This window comes from Chanos chanos, chromosome 9 (genome assembly GCF_902362185.1).
Source record: "Chanos chanos chromosome 9, fChaCha1.1, whole genome shotgun sequence".
Lineage (NCBI taxonomy): Eukaryota > Metazoa > Chordata > Actinopteri > Gonorynchiformes > Chanidae > Chanos > Chanos chanos.
Window position 1 is genome coordinate 15346120 of NC_044503.1, and position 22337 is coordinate 15368456.

At 40.3% G+C, this 22337-nt stretch overlaps 1 protein-coding gene across 1 annotated transcript in view; it reads left to right on the plus strand.

The window, feature by feature from the left end:
* The first annotated feature begins 20468 nt into the window (after nt 1-20468).
* The window catches only part of cacna2d3a (calcium channel, voltage-dependent, alpha 2/delta subunit 3a), a 172846-nt gene continuing 170977 nt past the window's right edge, over nt 20469-22337 (plus strand). Inside the window, exons 1-2 of the mRNA XM_030785246.1 lie at nt 20469-20593; nt 21253-21334. Of these exons, the coding sequence (XP_030641106.1) occupies nt 20469-20593; nt 21253-21334 (207 nt within the window). The remainder of the gene's footprint in view (nt 20594-21252; nt 21335-22337) is intronic.

Here is a 22337-nt window from a genome sequence, read left to right on the forward strand (position 1 = left end):
ACTCAGTATTGAGAACTTGCTCAGATCTGGCATTGCCAGAAAATGTAATATAGTGTGCGCATGCTTCGGATATTGCGCATGCGTGCCGCAGGTCGGGCTTCCAGGTGCCGCAGATCGGGACACACACACACACACACACACACATATATATATATATAGTATGCTTGGGTAACGTACCTGTACCCAAAGCGCAAAGCATGTCTGTATGAAACTGTACCAAGACACTTTCATTTCCTGTTGGGGAGATCGTTTGTGATAGAGATGTGTCTCAACTGGAAGATCACGAACGTAAAATACGGATTCATTTTTCAAGTGACAAAGAGGCTGCTACAGAGGCGATTTCGTTTTAAATCCTTTTGAAAGTCTTTCAAAACAAACACTGGGAGCCTCCAGTGTCGAGGACAGGGAAGACAATAAGATGCATGCATGGACCACCTTTCAGGTCATCATGCCTTAAGCATGATTAAGGATTCTGGGAATTGTATCAACACAGATTCTGAGAAGCCTATTTATCGCAAAATAGTGGATATGTCAAACTGTTCACGCTTTAATATTGATTTATAACAAACCACGTCAATGAATACTGGGTGTGCCAGGTACTACTGTACTGGAGATTTTGTGTATTTTCTGTGAAACATAATCCAGAATCCTGGGAGTTCAAATGATTGTCTCCAAAATTGTTCATAGTATTGGCAATACAAAACTCACTTTATGAGGAACTGCTTAGACAGGAAAATTCTCAATAAATGCATTCAATCAGTGAAGTTATATCTGTTTGAACTGAAAATCATTTTTAAGGGTTTGAAAAACTGTGGCATGTCCTTCTGGGAAAAATATTAATTGCAGCTTAACACTAATATCACTTTTTGTTATTAATTGTATACAATATTAACACAACAAAATTAATGTAATTCCACATGGCTCAAGATCTGCACTAATCAGCTACTCATATGCATTCATGTTTACTTACAGACCGAGTGTAGTACCTCTACCTAAGATTGAAAGGACATTTGATAGAAATACTAGATAAGGAGTGAGTTGTGAATGTCCACTAGATGACAGTAGATTCACTGCGTGAAAAGAGGTGTATTCGGCCTGGAATACTCCTGTATATTCTCGGATACTCCACAGATTATCGGCTGTATCCGTCAGTTTGCAGCTCTGTTACGCGGCATGGAATACTCCTGAATATGTACCGTGTTTTGGGGTCTGCCTAGAGCCCTTAGTTGCCATGGTGAATAATCCCTTGGGGGTGCTTGGAAGGGAACATTTGCACTTCACACCTTGGGCCACAAGGTATCCTGCAATTGGTCAAAAGTCTTTCTTTGGATTGGTGGAGCAATGTCTTGCCCCTCCTCTAAAACCCTTCCCCATTGGTCCATTGTGGGTCCCCAGACATGAATTCATATGGTTTATATAATAATAATAATTATTATTATTAATATTATTATTATTGGTGGTGTTGTTTTATGTTCATAGGTAGATTGTATAGATAGTCTGGCAAACAAAAATGAATTACACAAATTTTATTATAAATAAAGCACATACAGTATAATATAAGGCATATAAATTGACAAATTTTATATAATAAATGTACAATATATAATAGAATAGAATACATTAGAACAGAATATACTGTAATATCATAGTATATAATACAAATGCTTTTGGGAGCATAAATGAAACTCTAAATGTTGAGCATTCCCAAGAACAACCCAGCTTCCGTGGTCTCTATTCTGAATGCAGACAACTCTGTGCTAGGCGGGAGGACCCACGCTGGCCTTCCATCCAAAATGGCGGCGTCCTCTTCAGAAATTATCTCTACTGATGCGGTCCTCCATATGGCAGCCTCTTCCTCAGTTTAAAGACCACTAGCTCTGGCCTTGAGCAGATGCAAAACACAGTGAAAACAGAAATTAGATCACTGAAAATAGCAAATGGAGAAAAAGTCTAAGTACTACTAGGGAAATGATGTTTTGACTTACTCTTCTCCTCCTTTGCCTCATTCGAGTGGCGATCCTGCCCCCCTTTTTGTTCTCTGGATTCACCCGGTAACTCTTTCGAATAGTCTCAGTCGGTCTTTCAGGATGCTAGAGAGAAAAAAAAGCGGAGAAGAAAGGAAGATTGATTAAAAGTTCGTTTAGAATTCCAAGCATTGCTATGAAACAATCGCGACGATATAGTCTACCAACAAAACACGCTGTCCTACCTTGTCCGTGGATCATATCTGTGCGTGTTGTTTTCAGCATTATGCATTATCCGCACAGATTCCTGTAGAAGCAAAATTAATACAAGAGTTAAATTCAACCACATTAAGGGATAAAGCAGATAAAGAAATGTGAACAGAATGCGCGGCAGTCAAAGACGAAAGCCAGAAGGTTACAGAAATAAACTTACCGAAACAGAGTTATTCCCCGCTCGTCTTCTTTTCTCGGGCAGACTCCTCTTGCGCCTCTTTGATGGGACTCCATCCTGTCCAACCGCCGATTAACATTCTCCATGAGCGTTTACTGCTGTTCAGACATCTTCTTAAAAAATGCATTTAACGGGGACACCAGTTGTTTGTTTTCGTTCGGACTCGGCGTTGGAAAAATTGGATATTCCCGGCGCACGAGTAGCCTCTCCACACCGCTGTCCGTTCGAAAACTTAAGTGTTCTTTTGCAAGCCATCTTCAAAATGCACACTATCGACAAAATACGGAGTACAACTTCTGTAATCCTTCAGTGACTCGCTTCTCCTTACCTTACTACTTGTAACCCCTTCCCCAAAGCAAATTTCGCGCTGCAGTTGCACACAATGCTATTGGTTACTGTCACCCTACGCCATGCACGCACAGAAAACTGATTGGACAGGACTCAACCTTAGATTCTAAGTGGGTGGTTTGAAAACGGGGCGCGTCCTCGTACTGAGGAGAGACATTCCGAACAAACAAGCGAGAATCAACAACAAAAACTCCTATGCCCTGTAAACTTTTTTTTTTTAAGTCCTGTATCCTTTGTCCCGCATCCTTCATACTGAGATAATGTCCCGCATTTTCGCCGGTCGTTTGGTTTTTAACTGTCAGAAATAACAAATATATGGATCCATTATTTTACCCGCCCGCACATGAGCATAGTTTCTAATCTATTTAATAGCGCTATGTCAAAAGCAGTAAAAATGCAACATAGGCGAGTTTTTTTAAAAGCCTTGCTTTCACCAAATGGCTGAGAGGAGAGCGTTGAGGGCGGTCATCAAGAGTCTGTGGCGGCCGTCAATCAAACTGTGCAGCTGTGGGGCCGACGAATTTCTTTGCTACGTCACAAAAACCAAACTTAGTAAAACTTTACAGATATGAAGATAAACGCTGTCAGCCGACGTCATGGTCAAAAAGAAAGGAAAAAGTTATTTTATCCCTTCTGACCATGCTTCTCATCCAATAGAGATTTTGGCTTGATATAAAGATTTGCATTGAAATTGTTTTATTTTATGTAATATTTTATTTTGAGCCTTATTTATTCTTATAGTTGGATTTGGTCAGGGGTTTAACTTGAAAGACCTGAGCTGTATGATGCCTGCTGCTTTGCTTAAGTACAGTTGCCTTTAATGGGCCTGTAATGGCCAATGCATGTTGGATGTCTATCAATACAAGTGTATACAAGTGTTTCTTATACAGTTAGACTGACATTATATCTAAGTTTTACATCATCTCTCAGCATTAGTAACATGTCCCATATTGTCCCACACAAACTTACTACTTGTCCCCCATTTGGTCTGTTTGCATCTGGTCACCCTGTACCTTTGACCCCAAGTAAAGGACAGCTGCATAACCATCAAATATGTAATTAATGAACCTCTCATTTAGACTTTTTTTAAATTATGTTTTCAGTGTGTTTTTGTATGCTCCATTTGAAGTGTCCATTGTAATTTACCTGCACGACAGAGCAATGACATAAAAGGCTACATGGGCCTACCACTGCTATATTATACACCATGCAACACCTAAGAAGTTTGTGTGGTTATCAAAATATTGGCTAAATATTACATATAGGCTAACTGCTAGAAAGTTACAGTGAGGAAGGGGGGCAGGCTTCTATACCCAGTCCCACCTAGACCACTGACTGTTATTAGCATTTGAAAGGCCAAGCCATCAGCTAACGACTGTGGTCACGCGGATGCCTGAAAACTGCCGTCTAACAGCTGTATTCGGACATTTGCAGGAGTTTTCAGGTCCGCATGACAAAGTTCTGCGGGCATCCGAATACCTCCGGAAAACAGCAGGTTTAGCGGAAGTTTACTTTGTCCGGACATTTCCGAATACACCACTTTTCACGCAGTGATTGTTATTATTGTGAAATGGTGGTCTCTTTGTGCCTGCTGATAGGCAACTCTTGCGTTTCAAGAGCACACTGAACACACATGTAAATACATAATACAAAATAGTGTTATCTGTCAAAACATAGGCCTATGCATACAGCTCGAGCTGCAGCTTCACAAATGCTCTATCCCTCTCTCTCTCTCTCTCTCTCTCTGTCTGTCTCTCACACAAGACACACACACACACGAAAGTTTGTTTTGTTTTTACCATGTATGATGTTCTTGTGCTCTAAGCAATTTCGAGATTGAACCTGCTCTATCAAACTGTTAAACTCAACGTTAAGATGCTCAGTGTTAATATCTTTACCCTTTTTCATTCTCTTTTATTTTCTTCTTGGGCCATTATGTGAGCCCTCATGAGACTGACAAGCGCCCATTCCAGATTGCGGTAGCGGAACCATATAGTGAAGAACCTTATTAAAAAAAAGGGAACACTTGTTTTAACCATAAAGGGCGCAACATATATTATGAAAATATGATTCGTTTTACTTACCATTATGTAGCATTTTCTCAAACGTCACGTTGGCATGAAAGCATGAAAAACGTTAGTATAGTAGTGCTGCATGTTTGTTTGCGTCTACCAATGTCTGTCCAATGTATCCTCACAGGAAGGGAAAAGTCAAGTGTATCTTAGCCCTCCAAACTTCTGTGTGTGTGTTTGTGTGTGTGTGTGTGACCATGCGGGTGAGTGCATGCGGGCAGCTGCAGACATTTTTGACAGGCCTGTGCTCTGACAGATAGGAATTGTGGTCTTATACATTTAAAGCTGTCAGGCATGAAAAAGAGACTTGGTGGGGGAGATGGGACTTCTTTTTGTGGAGGATTGGTTTGCTCAGGCCAGATTGTGACTGGGCTCTTCTGTGTTTTGCTTTGGACCAGATTGTGGTCATGTCCTTGCCTTTAAGCTGCTTTTCCTTTCCCCTCAGCTCAGCAGCACAGAAGCAGTACACACCACTGCCTCTCACTGCGCAAACCTGGATGTCAGTCAACCAGTCAGCCAATCACAGCCCGAAAATCTTGGCACAACTGGCTGGCACCCCACCCCCCCAACCCCCCTTTGCATGCTGAACCAAAATGATAGAGGGATGTTGGCAAAGGATGGGTATTTTCTGCCTCTCACTTCTTCTGACATTCTTTTGTCTCATCTTTCTCTTCTGAGAAAAAGTTTTGTGCTCTCTTACTTACTGTCCCTCTTTTAAAACTCTCTCTCACTCTCTCTCCCTCTCATTGAACCTCTAGCATGATTTACCATAACCTGTTTGAATCAATCTGCGAGTTTATTTGAATGTAAAAAGGTTGCCTTGGGAGTAACATGTTGCTCCTTGTTTTCAATCATCTCACTGTTTTTTTTTCAACAGTGACATACGACAATGAAGCAGAAATTATCAAAACCATTTCTGAGGTACTTGAGTGTTTTCAAGATTTTGTCTGGGTTTCAGCATAGAAGTGAATGTTTCAAAGGAAATGATGGGTTGGAGTGCCTTTCTCAACTGTTCTTTTTTAAAGCCTGAACTTGTCAAGGTTATAATAAAATACTAAAAGTACACAGGTTATTCGTCACTATTAAATCTGTCCGAAGAAGACATCCGTCAACTTGTAGATTCAGCCAACCACAGCTGCTAGACCTTCCTTATTTTCAAAGAAAAAACAGCTTTGGCGACTCAGATCTCCAGAAGAGTGTGGAATTAAACGTTTTCATATTATAACTTTCAAAACCTTTGCAATAACCTGTCAACAAAATGCCCTGCGATGGACTGGCGACCTGTCCAGGGTGTTTCCCCGCCTTTCGCCCTATGAGCGCTGGAATAGGCTCCAGCACCCCCCACGACCCTAATCAGGATAAGCGGCTTAGATAATGAGTGAGTGAGTGAGAGTGAGTGTCAACAAAATTCTAACTTGGACATAATCATTTAGAAGTTATTGCTTTTTTAAGTTCAAGGTTTTCTGTTTGTTTCTTCTTTTTTTTTTTAATCATTGGCTTGTTTGTGATATTTGGTGCATTTTGATGCTGTGCTGATGCGTAGTTTACCTCTGATCACAAAACGGTGAGAGTGTAATAACACGACGCTCCAGCCTCGCCTCATTCTCTCTGCTGACTTTTTAATATCCTGTTACAACACGGATCAGTTTGGCTCTCCAGGCAAACAGCACGCCTTTGAAGAGCCATCTCAAAAATATACATTTTAATAAGGTGCACTGGACTGAAGCAAATGAGAAGAAAACTGCCAGATAAAAACAGATTGCCTATCTGAAATGAACTGATAGAGAATAGAAAGAGAGAGAGAGAGAGAGAGAGAGAGATGAAAGAATAGAAATGCTTGTAAGAGTAAGGTGGCATTCTTCTCCCCTTTTTTCTGTTAAATGAGGTGGAAGAAACATACAAATGTAGCAGATCTTGACGCTTTAGGCAGAGCAAATCAATAGGTGCATGGAAAACAGTCAGATTCAATTTTAATTTCACTCTGGGTGAAAATGTGACTCACATTTATATAGTTATTTCATTGAGGACACTGAACCCAATTGTATGATCACGTTTCATTTGCTTTTCATTTTTTTATTTAGTTCTCAGTGTCCTAAAATTTAAACGCACTAGGTAAAAAGTTAGTAGAGTGAAAACTTACCAAAAGTGTTTTTAAGCATATTGATTGAGAGAAACATGACTGATCTACTGTTTTTACTATATATCTGTGCTTGTGGAGGATCATAGCATTAAATCTTCGGTCAGAAGAATCAAACCATTATGAATCCTCACAAAATCTGAAGCCAAGCACCTATTGGCCAACAGGATTATGTCATCTAACCAGACGTGCTTCAAAATGGCTCATATTTGGTATGTAAGCCTGACAAGTCACATAATCACGTACTGTTCTATTCCATTTTGTTTATTCGTTTTACAACTGCTCTTATCCACAACAACTTCCAAAAGACACGTGGAGGATGTGTAAACAGCATGAATGTAACATCCTGCAAGCACATTCAAAAAGAACTGCTTTCTTCTGAGAAATTTCCACTGGTCCAGCGCTTGTGCTAGGTTATGATGACACAGAGAGCTACTCCAGAGTAGAGCTCCGATAAAAATAGCAGCGAAAGGCAAATGAAAGCAATTTCAGCACAGGCAGTACAGTTGTTAATGTCAATATTGATCACATTTTAAACATTAGTCACATTTTGAAGTGCTCTAATGTACTGGAGTCAGTTTGTGAATTCTTATAGTGTTTTGAGTCATGGCTAGGTTTGCCAAACTTGCAGAGGCAGGGCTAACAAAAGCCACAGGAGTTCTTTTTACAAACCAGACTTTTCTCTAAGAAGTTTTGACGCCCTCGTGTAACGAATTAAGCCCCGCCCTCTCAAAATGATGATTAATATCAGGGACATAATGAAATGTCAGTGATGCATTGTGGCTGATTAATGTCACCGTACGTATCGCCAGAGAAGGAGGATTAGTGGTGTGTGCTGCCTTGAATGTTGTACACACACACACACATCATTTCTGGTAGGTCTACATCCATCTTCAGACACACCCCCCCACACATATAGCCATCTGCTCACTATACACTCTCACAAACCCACACAAGTACTTCCCTATAAACCACACAAACGGGTGAACTGTGTGGAAAGTCTTAGTTTAATACTGCAGATCAAACCATAAGATCGCTGGACATTTCCCTCCTTTTGTTTCTCTAAACATAAACTTGACTATCAAACTCCTAACTCAACTCTAACACCAGAGAGCACTTGTAGGGATGTATATTTTGATCTGTACATTACAGAAGGACTAAATTAACTCCAGACTCCAGTATTAAAACTGCCGGTGTTTCTTGAACCTGAGTCTTCTTGAACAGTCTGGGTCTTGATCCTAACTCTTATCTTAACAGGGAGTTGGCACAGGTGGAAGCGTTGTAAACCTGACAGATTGACAAACTTGGCATGTCACATGAAACAGATAAAGTTGAGTGTGCTGTCAGCTGTGTGCTTCAGATTTATATAGGTTACAAATACTTAGATCATGTTCCTGGGGCAGATGGTTGTACGTGTTTGAATAAGACGGTGATGCTGTGCTAAAGACAGACTGAGTTCATGCCCATATATTCAGATCCATGCACATAATACTGTCTTCTCTTATTTTTGCTTCTAGGAAATGACTCAGTCTTATGTTGCTCGAGAAGTCTCTTATATATTCGTAGAATCTCCTTAACCCCCAACGCCCCCCGCCCCCCATCCCCGAAGAAAAATTATGAAAATTAATTTGCTTTTTAGGCACGGTGAATTTCCCATTTGTATTCCATATCCCAAATCCCAGCCCATGTGCGTTTCCAGATTCCCCTGTACCCAGTACCATATCCTTTATGGATCATCTTCCGTGGGTCCCGGGAAGTCCCTGCAGCCTCTGTTTATCTTACTGAGCATTTCCAGCCGGAGGAACAGTTTCAACTCCATTAAAAAGTGAAATGTGTTGGACTGATCCACTGTTCTACCATCCCATAGCTCTCCGCCTTCTCTCTCTCTCCCTGTTCCTGGGCTCTTGGCTCTGCCTCCTGTGGCTGGTCCTGCTATTTTTGGGTAGGACAGTGTTAATAATGCATGTCGCCGTAGTGCTTTTAGTATTACTGTCTGTCTGTCAGTGAAGACAGAGAGGAAGGGATGCTGGAGCTGTGTTTGATTATTGACAAATGATGTGTGTGTGTGTGTGTGTGTGTATTTGTGTGTCTGTATGTCTGTGCATCTGTGTGTGTGACACTCATCAATTGCTATCAGCTAATCCAGCTGCTAAGTAAATCTAGGTCAGAAATATCACACAAGCAGTCAAAACCAGTCCTAATGCCTTTTCTGAAATCTTGTCAGCTTCAAAACAAAGTGACACATCCCTCTGGAAACTGACCAATGTTCAATTGCAGGAAATGATTGAGTGAGCTGTCTTTTTCTTCCTTGTCTTTCAGTCTACCTATGTCTATATTCATTCATTCATTTTCCAAGCCACTTATCCTACGGTGCTGGAGCTCACATGTCTTTGGACTGTGAGAGGAAACCAGAGCTCCCAGCAAAAACCCACAAGACATGGGCAGAACATGTAAACTCTACAAAGAAAGGACCCTGACCAGCTGGGAACTGAACCCAGGACCTTCTTACCGTGAGGCGACAGCGCTGACCACCGCGCCACCGTGCTGCCCACCCATGTCTATAACCTTTATCTCAACTATGGAATGAGTAATGGAAAATTACCACCTAATCTTGAAGTGGAACACTGGTCATTTCAGCAAAAAAAGGGAAGAAAATCAGATTTCCAGAAATCCATCATAACTAGAAGACTCTGCAGGGAAAAGCATAAAGTTGCAGCCACAGGCCACAGGTTTTTAAGAGATTGTTTACATTAACATTCTTCAAGATGGCAGGGCTGTTCAATGGAGGGGAAAGTCCAGATCACATTAACGATTTTGGTTTTGTTGCTTTCTTTGATATGTCTCTGGTAATAAGCAGGTCATGATTATCCTTGGTAGAGAGGGCGAAAGATTGTCTTGCTGATATTGTGAAATGCTTTAGCTTGTTTTGATGTTGTTGTTAAATTATAGAATTTTTCAAATTGTGCTCTCAAACCAAAATAAACTCCTGCTGTTAGTGAATTTGAAAATATGCTTTTGTTCGTAAAAGATGGAACATTTTGCAGTCTGTGTTTATGTCGGTCTGAGAAAATTTGCCTCTTTTAAAGCGAAGTCACAAGCAAAAAGTCATTATTTTTCTTTGCTGCTTTTATCAGGGCTTCAAGTGACTCAAATAAAAGAAAAGTGTGCTTTAAAGGAGAGAACAGAACAAAAGCAAAAACTGTCTCTCTGATAAGCCTGTAAAAGACAGATCAGGAGGACAGAGTCTGCGACACAGAGAAGGTGTGAAATAATGTATGTCGAGTCTGAGGTTACGGCATTGGTCAAGAATTTTTCTGCCAGTGATAAGGAATACACGAGATCAGCTTTTAGAACAAAGAGAGTGGCCAGTGAAGAGATCAGCTTTTAGAACAAAGAGAGTGGCCAGTGAAGAGATCAGCTTTTAGAACAAAGAGAGTGGCCAGTGAAGAGATCAGCTTTTAGAACAAAGAGAGTGGCCAGTGAAGAGCAAACGGAAAACATGGTTTGTGTCATTCTCTGATCTATCAGTTTACTATTAATTAGCAGGAAAGCATGTGTTAAAGAAATGAAATTTGCTGCCCCATTGCAGATAATGATTTAAAATATTGGCAATTAAGGAATATAATTACTCATATTTACAAATAATAACGTATTATTTGTTTATAACCATAATTGCTGCATAATAACTTTAAATACCATAACAACCTTCAAAATTGTTTTGTTATTGATATTTCTTAACATGTGTATGTGCATAATGTAGACACACATTATGCACATACACATGTTAAGAAATATCAATAACAAAACAAATTTGAAGGTTGTTATGGTATACTGTATATGCTCTGCTGGAAAAATGTCAATGATTTTTCAGCAGAGGGGGACTGGTGCTCTCTCTCTCTCTCTCTCTCTTTCTCTGTGTCTGTCTGTCTCTCTTTGTCTTGTTCCGGCATTCGCTGACTCTCATAATGATATTTATCAGTTCATTAAATGGTCCACCAATCCCCTTGCCTCTTCCTTGTCCTGTCCCTCTGTTGCACCTCCTCACTCCTTTTCTTTATCGCACCTCCCGTCTGTGTTTCTGATGCATTAGCTCATTATATTACTAATTAACAGCTGCATTCCCCACATTACACTGGTCCACTGCAATCAGTGGCGTAGTCACTCGCTGTCAGAATGAGCATTCATCTTTACACACACACAAAAATCTCTAACTATATCGTCGGCTGGACACACACTGAGTTATGAGTGTTTGTTGAGAAAGTTCCCTGACAGCTTTCCATGCCCCCCTCCCCAACACACACACACTTTACCTGTCAGTTACTGTTTGTGGCACATTAGAAAGTGCAGCTGATGTAAAGAGGGGAGTTAAAGTTAAAGTTAAAGGTACAGAGAGGCAGAGTGGTCTCTGACTCCTGTGGAAAGTCCTCTGAGGAGGTGCGGGGGTAGTTCTCTCTTTGATCGTTACTGCAGAGTTTTTAAAATTTGCATGATTTAAATACATGAATGCAATTCATTTGTTATTAAAAAGTCATAATATGAGGAGCCAATTAACCTTTAGAAAAAAAACAACAAATACGCTAGTGTAACATTGATTGTGAGAGTGTAATTGCTCATTACATATGAGTATTGCAGTGGTTTATGGACACACACACACACACACCACAGCAAATGCAAAAACAGCCTTCTAGCAAGGAACTGGATCAATGCTGGTGTTTATGGGTGTAAAATAATTCTGAAACAGACTCACTGCAACTCCAAGAAAAATTAAACTGAAAAAAAAAAAAAATCTAAAATTTGAGGGAGTTAAGAAGCAGTTTGGTTTAACGAAGTTGGCATTTATCTTTATATAAGTTTTACACTTGCTGTGTAATTAACAGATGGTTTGATGAACTCCTGCAGCATATTAAGACTCCCAAAGGTAGTTATGAATGATGGAGGAATGAATCCGGCTAAAAGTCTCTTATGAGAAGGTTCTATTACTTGCTTACATCAGCGCTGATTTATTCTAGGACAACATAGTGTTACAAGATGGTCACTGAGGTAAACCACGATCCACATGATTCACCTTGTTACTGATTGGATAACAGATTGTATTTAGAGTAAGTGTACACATCCAGAAAATTGACTCTTGTTGTTTATTAATGACATTCTTACATTCCTCTACCCTGCACAGCTGATAATCCAGTTTGGGAATTGTGCAAATGTGTGTGTGGAAGGACACTTTGATGATCGATGATAATTACCTTAAAGAATTGCAATGATAGTCACAAACATCATCACAATTACAGATCAAAACAACAACAAAAAAAACCCCCACAGCTGTCACCTCTCAGCTTTTTTCCTCTCCCTCTGTGCACACTCACTGTATATGGATTTGAAATCCGTTTTTTATTTTACACGCTTTCCATTTAAAGTTTCCATATATAAAGCACTAAATGACAACCTAGTTTTCATTTTTAGATTTCATTCTCCACCATTAGTGTATTGTAAATGAATGCATTTTAAGGTGCCTGAAAGTACTAGCAAAATGTGATACAAACGGAACAAAGTCCCTGCTTCCATCTCTCTCACTCACTCTCTCTTTCACTCTCTCTCTCTCTCTCTTTCAGGTCAGTTTTTGTGATGAATTGATGCTTGGAGCAGCAGTGGGCTGCGAGTTCTTTTTTTTTTTTTTTTTCTGGTGAATTCCAGAAGAGGAGCCGTATTCTGTAGTGTTTCATTGATGTGGACGATGTGGGGAAAGGGATTTGTTCACTGACATGCATTAAGGGACTTCAAACAGATCAGAGCAAGTTGCCCTGAGAATCGCCTGCTTTAAATTCACAACCTGTCCCTCCAACATTAACACACAATGGGTCCCTCAACATACACCTCATAGACACTTATCCAGTGAACTGTAATGCACCACATTTTTTTAAAGGGTGATTCTGTCAGGTTATTTCATCCTTACAAAAAAAAAAAAAAAGTACAGTGCCCTTTTTGAGTTTGGGGCCATGCTTTGGCAGGTGAACTCCTTAAATGTTTTGACTGGTGATTAGGTTTCTACCTTTTTGCGCTTTCCTGTATGAAAGAGGTCACTCATTTCTAAAATTGTAGTTCAGGTATCTTTATTTATAACAGTAAGGAGCATCTCATGATTAATTAAATTAAAGCAGATGCATTTGAAGACAGGTGCACTCCAGGAATGGGAGATGAGAAATTATTTATTGAGTGGTTCTGTGTTCTCGCCTACTAATGGGGCTGGTGCCGTCAGAGTCCATCTGGATCAGAACGGAGCTTGGGATACAGACGTCCTCTTCCTTTTCCCACCTTTGACAGGAACAGGTATGAATCATCAAAAGCAACGAACTGACCACATCAAGCACCAGACCTTCTCAGCATTTCTCACCATCTCTCAGAAAGATTGGAAGAAAAAAGAGAGAGAGAGACAGAGAGAGAGAGAGTGTGTGTGTGTTTTGCTGTATAGAAGTTTTGCTGTTCTGTGATGAGACCAACCAGGTATAAGAAGAACAGATGAATCTTTATCGAAATTCTAACTGGGAGCTCAGTGCCAGAACTCAACAAACATCAGGCAATTTAAGTTCTGTTCTGAAACTAAGGATCAAAACAAAGTTGTGAAAACGACAAGTACAGTCCTTAGCACCAACTACAATATTTATGAGATATTTTTTCTTCTTTTATGGCTCTCTTGGCCTCTGTCTCTCTCACTTTTGGCCCCTGCACTGATGCGGGGCTGACGGCATTGACCTTGTCTCTAATGAGGGCGAGTGTGCAGATTATCGTAGTTTGCCCCGGGGCAGTTCTGATGATAGTGGTAGGGATGTTCAGTGCGTTTAAAATGCTGAGTTTACACTTGCTAAAGAATATAGTAGGGGAAACAAGCATAGCATGGTTTGCAAGAGTAGTTTTGAAACAGACCTTTAAGGTCCTGCAAAGAGATAAATTCAAGTATATGTCTTTATGCTCTTCCCTGTTGGGCATTTTTTTTCTGTTTTTCTATATTATATGTTCTTCCATAATCAATACACTACTTATTAGTCTAGAATGGAGTACACCTTTAGAACACAGTCAAACAAAAGGGTGTAAATGAATAAAACGTCCCATCTTCCCATTTCATTTATTTCTCTCTCATATATATGCACAGGGAGAGAGAGAGAGAGAGAGAGAAAGAGAAAGCGAGAGAGAATCCTGTACATGTACAGCTCTGAGCAGAACGGGAAGTCAGTGTTTCTCTGACGATGACTTTCAGCTTTACAGTCAGAAATGGAGGTTTTTTAACTCACTGCCAGATAGCTGTGTGACTGGCCTCTATTAACCAGAGATGTCATTATGTGATTCCAAGGATTTTGTTAGAATATGTCAAGACCATCACAAGCTTTTCCGCTTTTCCTTGGACTGTCTGGTGCCGTGTAATAAGTACTTTACATTACACTGCAAATCCTCTAAGAGAGAGAGAGAAAGAGAGAGAGAGAGAGAGAGAGAGATGAGAGCAAGCAGGATAATTCAGTTGATGATGGTGGTAACTGCATGTATCTTTATCTGTGGTGCACCTTCACATACAGAATGTCTCTTTGTCCCCATTGCTTTCTTACCCCTCCACCCCTTTGTTCTTTTCATACCCACTCATCTAAAATCCTCCCACTGGAATACTCCTCTTCTCTACCCTTGGTTTTGATCTGGGTGATTTTGTTGTTGTTGTTGTTGTAATATTTTCTATATGGCTTGTAGATTAAATTATATACTGCAAGCGCTTATTAAGTAACGCCTGCTTGAGTGAGTGTACATTCTGCGTGGGCCAATGGAACTGCATCTCACAAATATAGCCCTGAAGACCGCTCATTATGTGTACACACATTTCTGATTCTTAAACGTAAGCAAAATGTGATATCTCCACTCGAAAAAAAATGAAAACTGACGTTTGTAGATTTAAAGCAAATAAGTCAAGTTGAAATTACTTGAATTTGTGATTTGTATATTTAAAGCAAATAAATCAATTTGAAGTTCATGAATTTCCATGTATTGCTTGAAATGTTATAGTCGAAAGAGCATAAATAAGCCAATAGTTCAACCAACTAAAACCAGTCATGTAAAATGCACTAGAATAAATTATGTTTATCCAAGTCTCACGGGACTTGGTTTTTAATTGTTAGTGCATACCTATAATGCCAGATTTGTTGTGGTTTTTCAGGTGGTTGTCCATTTAAATGACAAAGAATCTGTCCTTAGGTTCATACTTAACATGTTTATTGATTGAGCCACATATGCCTTATGCCACTGTGCACTTGTGCCGCTTATGTGTGTGATGTACCTCATTCTGCTGTGTGGAAAGTTTTCAAACGCGATCACATTAAACTGAAGTTACCACAGTAAATTACATTCATTTCATCTGTCTTAATTTTGTTAGATCAACAAAATTACCTAACTTTGAAGGAGCATGATTTATTTTCGTGGAATAACTTTCCACAATCAAATTAAGTAGATGTAACCTTTGCTTTTTTTCAGTGTGGCTCCATTTTAGTTGGCCTACTACTTGGGGTTTAGTGTTGGGCTTAAATGTGTTGGAGTTTAGTGTGTTTGTTGGGAGTTGGTGCATTTGTGGGGGTTTAGGACGTTACTTGGGGTTTAGAGCAGATAGTGTCTGATACGTTGATTTTGAAGGGAACCTCAACTGAATCTGGTTTTGACTTAATGAAAACCATGTGAATGAAATCAGGTCCTGCTCTCACACACAGAGGAGCCAGGATTGTAGGCGATACACTCTTCTTCTCTCTCTCTCATTCTTTTCCCACAGCTACCACCTGTCTTTGATTCTCCAGCCACCATTTTCCTCTGCTCTCTTTCTCTTCTTTTTCTCTCTTCTTCTTTAATCTCTCTCTGTCTCTCTCTCCCACTCTCTCTCTCTCTCTCTCTCTGTCTGCTCTGCCATCTTCTGTTTCCTGCCATGATTCTCACTACAATCAACTGAAATTTGCTGTGTAATTACAGTCTGTTTGAAGGACTGAAGGCGCAGTTTCTGCTGTAGAGGCGTATGGAAAGAAAAAAGCTCTTTCGATGGCTCCTCCTAAGTACTCGTTACCACAGATAAACAATACTTCTTATCTAGCTCCCGGTGATTCTTCACATATCATGGATTTACTGTCATCTCCTTTTAACGAAATTGGAGAAATAAGTGGTCCCACCTAATTAGCCTTTGTGACACACGTAAATGTCTCCATGGATAAAGGTGACTGTAACCTGTCCTGAATTCATGTGTGGAGAACTGGCTGGTTTCACAGCCAGGGGAACTCTTCACGGTTCGGCTGGGCCCAAAACCGTATTGTAGTATACATCGAACGAGAAATGATTTTGGCGTGTCTTGAAAGTGTTACGGTATCTCTTTGAGGCAGAGAAGATGGGACATTTGTCAGTAACAATAATTTTCACTCTCTCAGTTGTGTGACCTACACAAACCTTCAGAGCCAAAGGAAAACTTTGTTCTGGTCCCTTTTTGCTGCGTACAAGACAAAGGCTGACATTTAATGTAGGCCAAACTATGCAAGGGGAACATGGTAGGTTAAATGGTGCCATGCATGGTAGCTTGTATATTTGTGTTGACTAGTAACATATAGCTACCTTTGGTAAGCTACCAACATCTTAACCTGATCAATAGAAGGTATAATACTAAAATCATGGAAATTAATAAACAAGCTGGAAATGTGGTTGAACCATCTTGGTTGTCAAATATTAGAAAAATGTTTTACAACTGGCCATTGGACATCTGTTATAAAACAGTATGCAGTTTAACCAATTAATTATTAAACAAATAATCTTTTCCAGGGTGATTGTTGACAGAGCACCTGACAACACCCTCACTGAAGGGATCTTTATACAAATTCAAACGAATCTTAGATTTGTCTTATGGGAAGTCAAAGACAGCAGTGATAAAGCCAAGTTCGAGTTGGCAAATCTAAGAACTTCAGGAGAAAACTTCAGTTTAATGTCATAAAACTTCATTTATTTTTTCCATTTAATTAATCTGTCACATCCCTAACTACCAGAATTTCCTTTTAAAGAGTAGCCCCTAAATAAGGAGTTCACCAGTTTTTTGACTGAGTATCTGTGTGCATTGCATATATCATATTTCATTAATTGCACCATCCAGGCTACAATAAAACGCTGAATATATTCCAGCTTTGACACCCCATTCCACAGTGCATTGTCAAGAGCACAATAGGAATCCTGTGCAGCATTAATAAGGGACTTTGCACTTTATGTTCAGTGTGCAAAGCGATGCACCGTAGACTTTTCAGTGAACTTAGTCACCGATCTGTGTTAGGAGCAACTTGACGTTAATGTAACACTACACTCTGTCACCAAGTTATCAGACAGTTTCACACAGTCATTTCATATAAAGATATCAAATTATGTACTAGCCCAATGCTTTGACATTACAGACTTATACATAACACTGCACATGATTATGCTATAATTGCAAGATATTACATTCAGCTCTGCCTTTGTTTATTATATAATTGTAACTGAGGTCATCTCCTGCTGGACTACAGCTACCATTGACTCTTCACTCATGTGTTACTAACCTACGCTGTAGCCTACAGGAATATATGTGATCTGTTGTTACCTACTTGGCTATCAACACATTTAAAGGAAGAGATATGCATAATACTACTCCAAGAGCTTACTGATTTCTTTTCAGTGTGAAATTTCCGCAGGTGTAAAGCCAATTGTAGTATTTTGTGAGCTTGGATCGACAAGTATCAAGCCTCATAAAGCTAAACTGTTAATGGCTCTCACAGAGACATTGAACTTCAAAGAAAACAGCATGTACAGCAGTAATACCTACAAATCTATAGCCTCCTGTTTGTACGTCTCAGGTTCTGAACACAGAGCAATGCATAACACGACTGCGCTCACAGTTCTGTCTATTGTAGGGGCAGTGTAGTATACATAATTGACAGCCAGTCTTTACCAGGACAGTTGTGTTGTGTCGTTTGTTGATGATGTGCTGTTCTGCGACTTGTTGGGTGAGCTTTGACTGACACGTGGATTAAGTTGTATCCCAACTAAAAAAGTTCCCTGGTTCAGGCAATTATAAACCACCTCTCTCCATGTCTCTCTGCTTCCTGTGTCGATTCCTTACACTATCTATCTATCTATCTATCTATCTATCTATCTATCTATCTATCTATCTATCTATCTGTCCGCCTGTCTGTCTGTCTACCTGTAGCCTACCCATAACAACACGAATGATTAGGCTGTGGTGCATTAGGCTGCAGCAACTGTTGTGTCACCTGCTTTATTCCGCGTGGCCACTTTTTTCAGGAGTGTTATCATGTAATACAGAGCACCACATTTTTAGCTTAATGAAATGTATAGAAATTATTCCATTATCTTCACACATTTTAGAGAGGCTCATATTTGTTTAAAAAGAAAGTAGACGTATTTACTTTAAAAATAAAGTTTTTTGGAGTGAATCTCGCGTACTGTAAGGACAAGGCAAAACACTGCGTGAAATATATTTTCTCTGTGTGACTTCTGTACCTGGGGGAGATAACTAATGCCGTTTGCTGACTTGGTTGACTTGACAATCCATTTTCCACACCGCGGGCTCTCCATCAGGCAGCGCGAGATAAGAACACTGCACTCAAAGAGGTCTCGTGAGTGGGCAGGTAGGAGCGCGCGCCAGGTTATGTCTCCGATCGGTTACGGGAAACAAAAAGCGTGGCTGCGAGAAGACATTAAAGACACTAGTGCTCATGGAAGATATAAAAAGCGTATGGATAACTTACAGCAAAACACCGTGCTTTTACAACAGCAAGAACAACCGCAAGAACAAACAACAAAAACGAATCAAACACTTGCGTATGACTTCAGTATGGGCATAGCTGATAACATATAACTGTCGCGTAGTGCTTGTCTGTTTTTACTCCTTTAACCTAGCAAAGTAAGCACTTTGCGTCGAGCTCATATTTTACTAATTTAAAATATTTACTGACAAACATTAATTTTTAACCGCACTTATAGTTGTCTCGCCGCTAAAGTTTGATATATAACAAAGGAAGAAATCATGGTAACTCAATTAAAATGAAGTCAGGAGAGGAATATGCCGCTGTAACTAATGCCTGTGATATCCATTCATGCCTTTCTGAATATCTCCATCACAAACAGGCCATGAATAATTTATACCAACCATCAGCCAGTGCGCATCGATTTGCTAAAACTGCATTTCCCTCTTAATCTATGCGGCCCATATTTGAGTGAATCCCGCAGAAAATAAGTTGCTCGTTCACTGGACGTTGCTACTCTTGAAAGGGATTCGGTTAATGTAGATGAGATGCAAAAGAACGCATTCGCGATGAAATACCAAATAATTCACCAGCAGGGCTGAATAATCTCGTTTTGTGACAGGCCTTCCTGAATGGACTTGGAGGGATTTGGATAGCCCCATCTAAAATCAGAGATTACGAAATTAACTCCTTTCCACCGCACTAACCTTTTCAAAGAGAAAAGTGAGTGACTTGCAGTGGCGGTTCCTTCAACTCAGTCGGTGTAACCCAATCCCTCTCGTGCCTTTTTTCTGCTCGCTGGGCACAGAGCGCCAGTGCGCTCAGTGTTTCTCACCATACAATCTAAACTGCTGCATGTGTTGTTATTTCTCTCTCGGAAAAGTGCGTCTCATCATATCTGGAGAGAACCTGACTCTTTATAGATCACTGTCTCTCTCTCAGTAAGCCTGCCTGTCCCCACTCTCCCTGCATTTCCCGGCTTCTGTCAGCACTTTTACACTAATTCTTGCTTCAGTGAACCGGCAACAGTGTCTGGTTTTATCTAACATGAAGGTTATCACAGGTATACCAAACGAATCTGTTATGATTTGCTAGATATAACGGAACGGTTATATTGTAGGTTGAAACCTCAGTAACATTGTCGACACCTTCATCATCTTCATCCTCACCATCCCCAGAAGAGAGAAGAGGAGAAGAGAACAGCAGAGATGCTCGTCGTATGATTCGATAGGCGTGCTCTCTTCTCCTCTCTCGCTCGCGCAGCATCCCCCTTTCCTTTATTTTAGTCTCGCTCTCACTCGCTGGGTTCTCTCTCTGTCTGCGCGAGGGCAGCTCGCGGAAACACTAGGTCACTCCTGACGCTTTAACGGACTCCGCTCACTGCGGGAGTTGGGATTTTGCTGGCTGTGAGAAGAGAAGTAGCCTACTATCGACGTAACCGAAAAATAATCGACATTGCTCAAACAGCCGCACTAAATTTAGTTTACAGAGGCGCCAGTATATAAATTGTGGAAGACAAAAGACGAGTCAAAGTCGCACCAGTGCCCAGGTTTCCTGTCGAAGTATCAGGATATTTGAATTATGAATATGAAGTAGCCTAGTCATCTTTTGATCCTGAACTCAGGGCTGATTTTGTTTTATTGCTTTAGCAGTTCTAGAGCATTGAGAGTTTGCTTCAAAACTACGCTTCCCTTGGACGTTAAATTTACTAAGATGCAGTGGAATGCAAAGTCGTTTTTATCGTGTTTGTATTGCACATTTTCGCTGTTCTTTTGGATAACACTTGGCACGACACTGGTCAATGTGGTTGGATCCCATCAAGGAATTCCCGTGTCAGTGTAAGTGATTTTTTCTGTTTTCTTTTTTTTTTTTAAACTGTAGTGAAGTTTTAAATGGGATTTTTAAAACATTAGATATATATAACTTAATTACACCCAGGTGCTGAAGTTCATTAAGTCCATTATGAACACCTGTGTGTTGTATTGATTGAGACGCTGTACAGAATAAGAGAGATGAAACTTTTTGGGGCTTGATCCCCGTCCGCGCAAACAGCACAGTTCGAGTTGGGTTTAAATGAAGTGTGGGTTAGTTAAATTGCACCTAATTAAACCTGTTTAGAGTCTGAAAGTCACACCTCTTAAAAACAGTTTCTTATGTCACATATCGAATGAGAAGGAACTCGGTCATAGACACACATGCATACGTAAAAATTAAGCGGTTTCGGCATTTGTTAGACCATTTTAATTTTCCTGAGACTCTGGTGCACACTTTGCCTCAACAATCTGTATTTTGCCTAACTGCACAGAAGAATCAGGCAATCTTATTAACAGCAAGTTGAAACGTCAGCTGAAAAACTACTCCTGCTATCATTCCAGTGGATTTTTTTTCCGGCTACGTGACATACTTTGATCTGGTTTTTAAAACTTTCAGTCTGTACAGTCGATGAATTCAGTTAAATTCTCTCTCTCTCTCTCTCTCTCTCTCTCTCTCTCTCTAGTGTGAAGCTGTGGGCTTCAGCTTTTGGGGGAGAAATGAAGTCCATCTCAGCTAAATACTCGGGCTCTCAGCTTTTACAGAAGGTACCCCCCTCGCTCGCTCTCACGGGAGTCCTGGGCTTAGCCTCACATTTCGTATCCACCCCTCAGCCACTTTCCACACACTTTCATCTAAGCTTGAAAATTTGTCGGTGGACATGGCGCTGTCAAGAAAAAAAAGTTTTAGGTTTCATTTTGGTTGGATGATTTGCCGCATGTTCTGTCAACCAGTGGCATGCGGCGGGTTTTTCATTTAGGCAAGCGGAAGCCCTCCTCCCAATCCCACAGATATCCAGATATCCATACACAGTGGCTGAAGTGGTCCGTGACAGAAACAGCCAAAAGAATTGAAAATTAAACTCAAACATAACATTTTATGGCCACACAGCATAACCATACTTCTCTCTGGAATTTGTCTGCCCAATATGGTGCAACTGTCTGTCTCGTGGTTTTCTACTGTCTGTCTATCCTGTCTTGAAAGTAAAGTGCCACTCCTGTGTCTTGCCGCACGCTGCCTAACCAAAGGAAAAAAATACTGAGATTATTTATTGTAATTGACTCTAAACTTTACTACATTATAGTACAGGAAAACCCTCCACACTCAATACACATTTTTTGTGGTAATCTGTAAAATGCTTACCATTTGATGTAGGACCCTGAACTTTCCTCCCTACACATATAGCTTTGTTCAGTCCGGTAAAAAGGACATCAAAATTGTCTAGTGGATGACAATCTCTACAGATGGACCGTTACAATCGTTTTACCGCCTAACGCTGTAGGACACAAATACACAACTGATCACAGAACAGTTTCAAGAACGCTTGCCTCTCCTATGTTCCTGATGTTAGCTGTCCAACGTCAACTGTAGAGAGTGCAGTGAAAACTTCGCTTAAAGTAGCATGCTAGTCGGGTAGTTATCCCATAGTCTCATCGTACGGTCGCAAAGCGCGAGTGTGTTTTTTTAAACCTTCAATGCAACAACTGATGTCAGGACAGGGCAAGCGATTATAAAGCCGCTTGCCTTCGCCTACTTTTTCAACGGGATCCA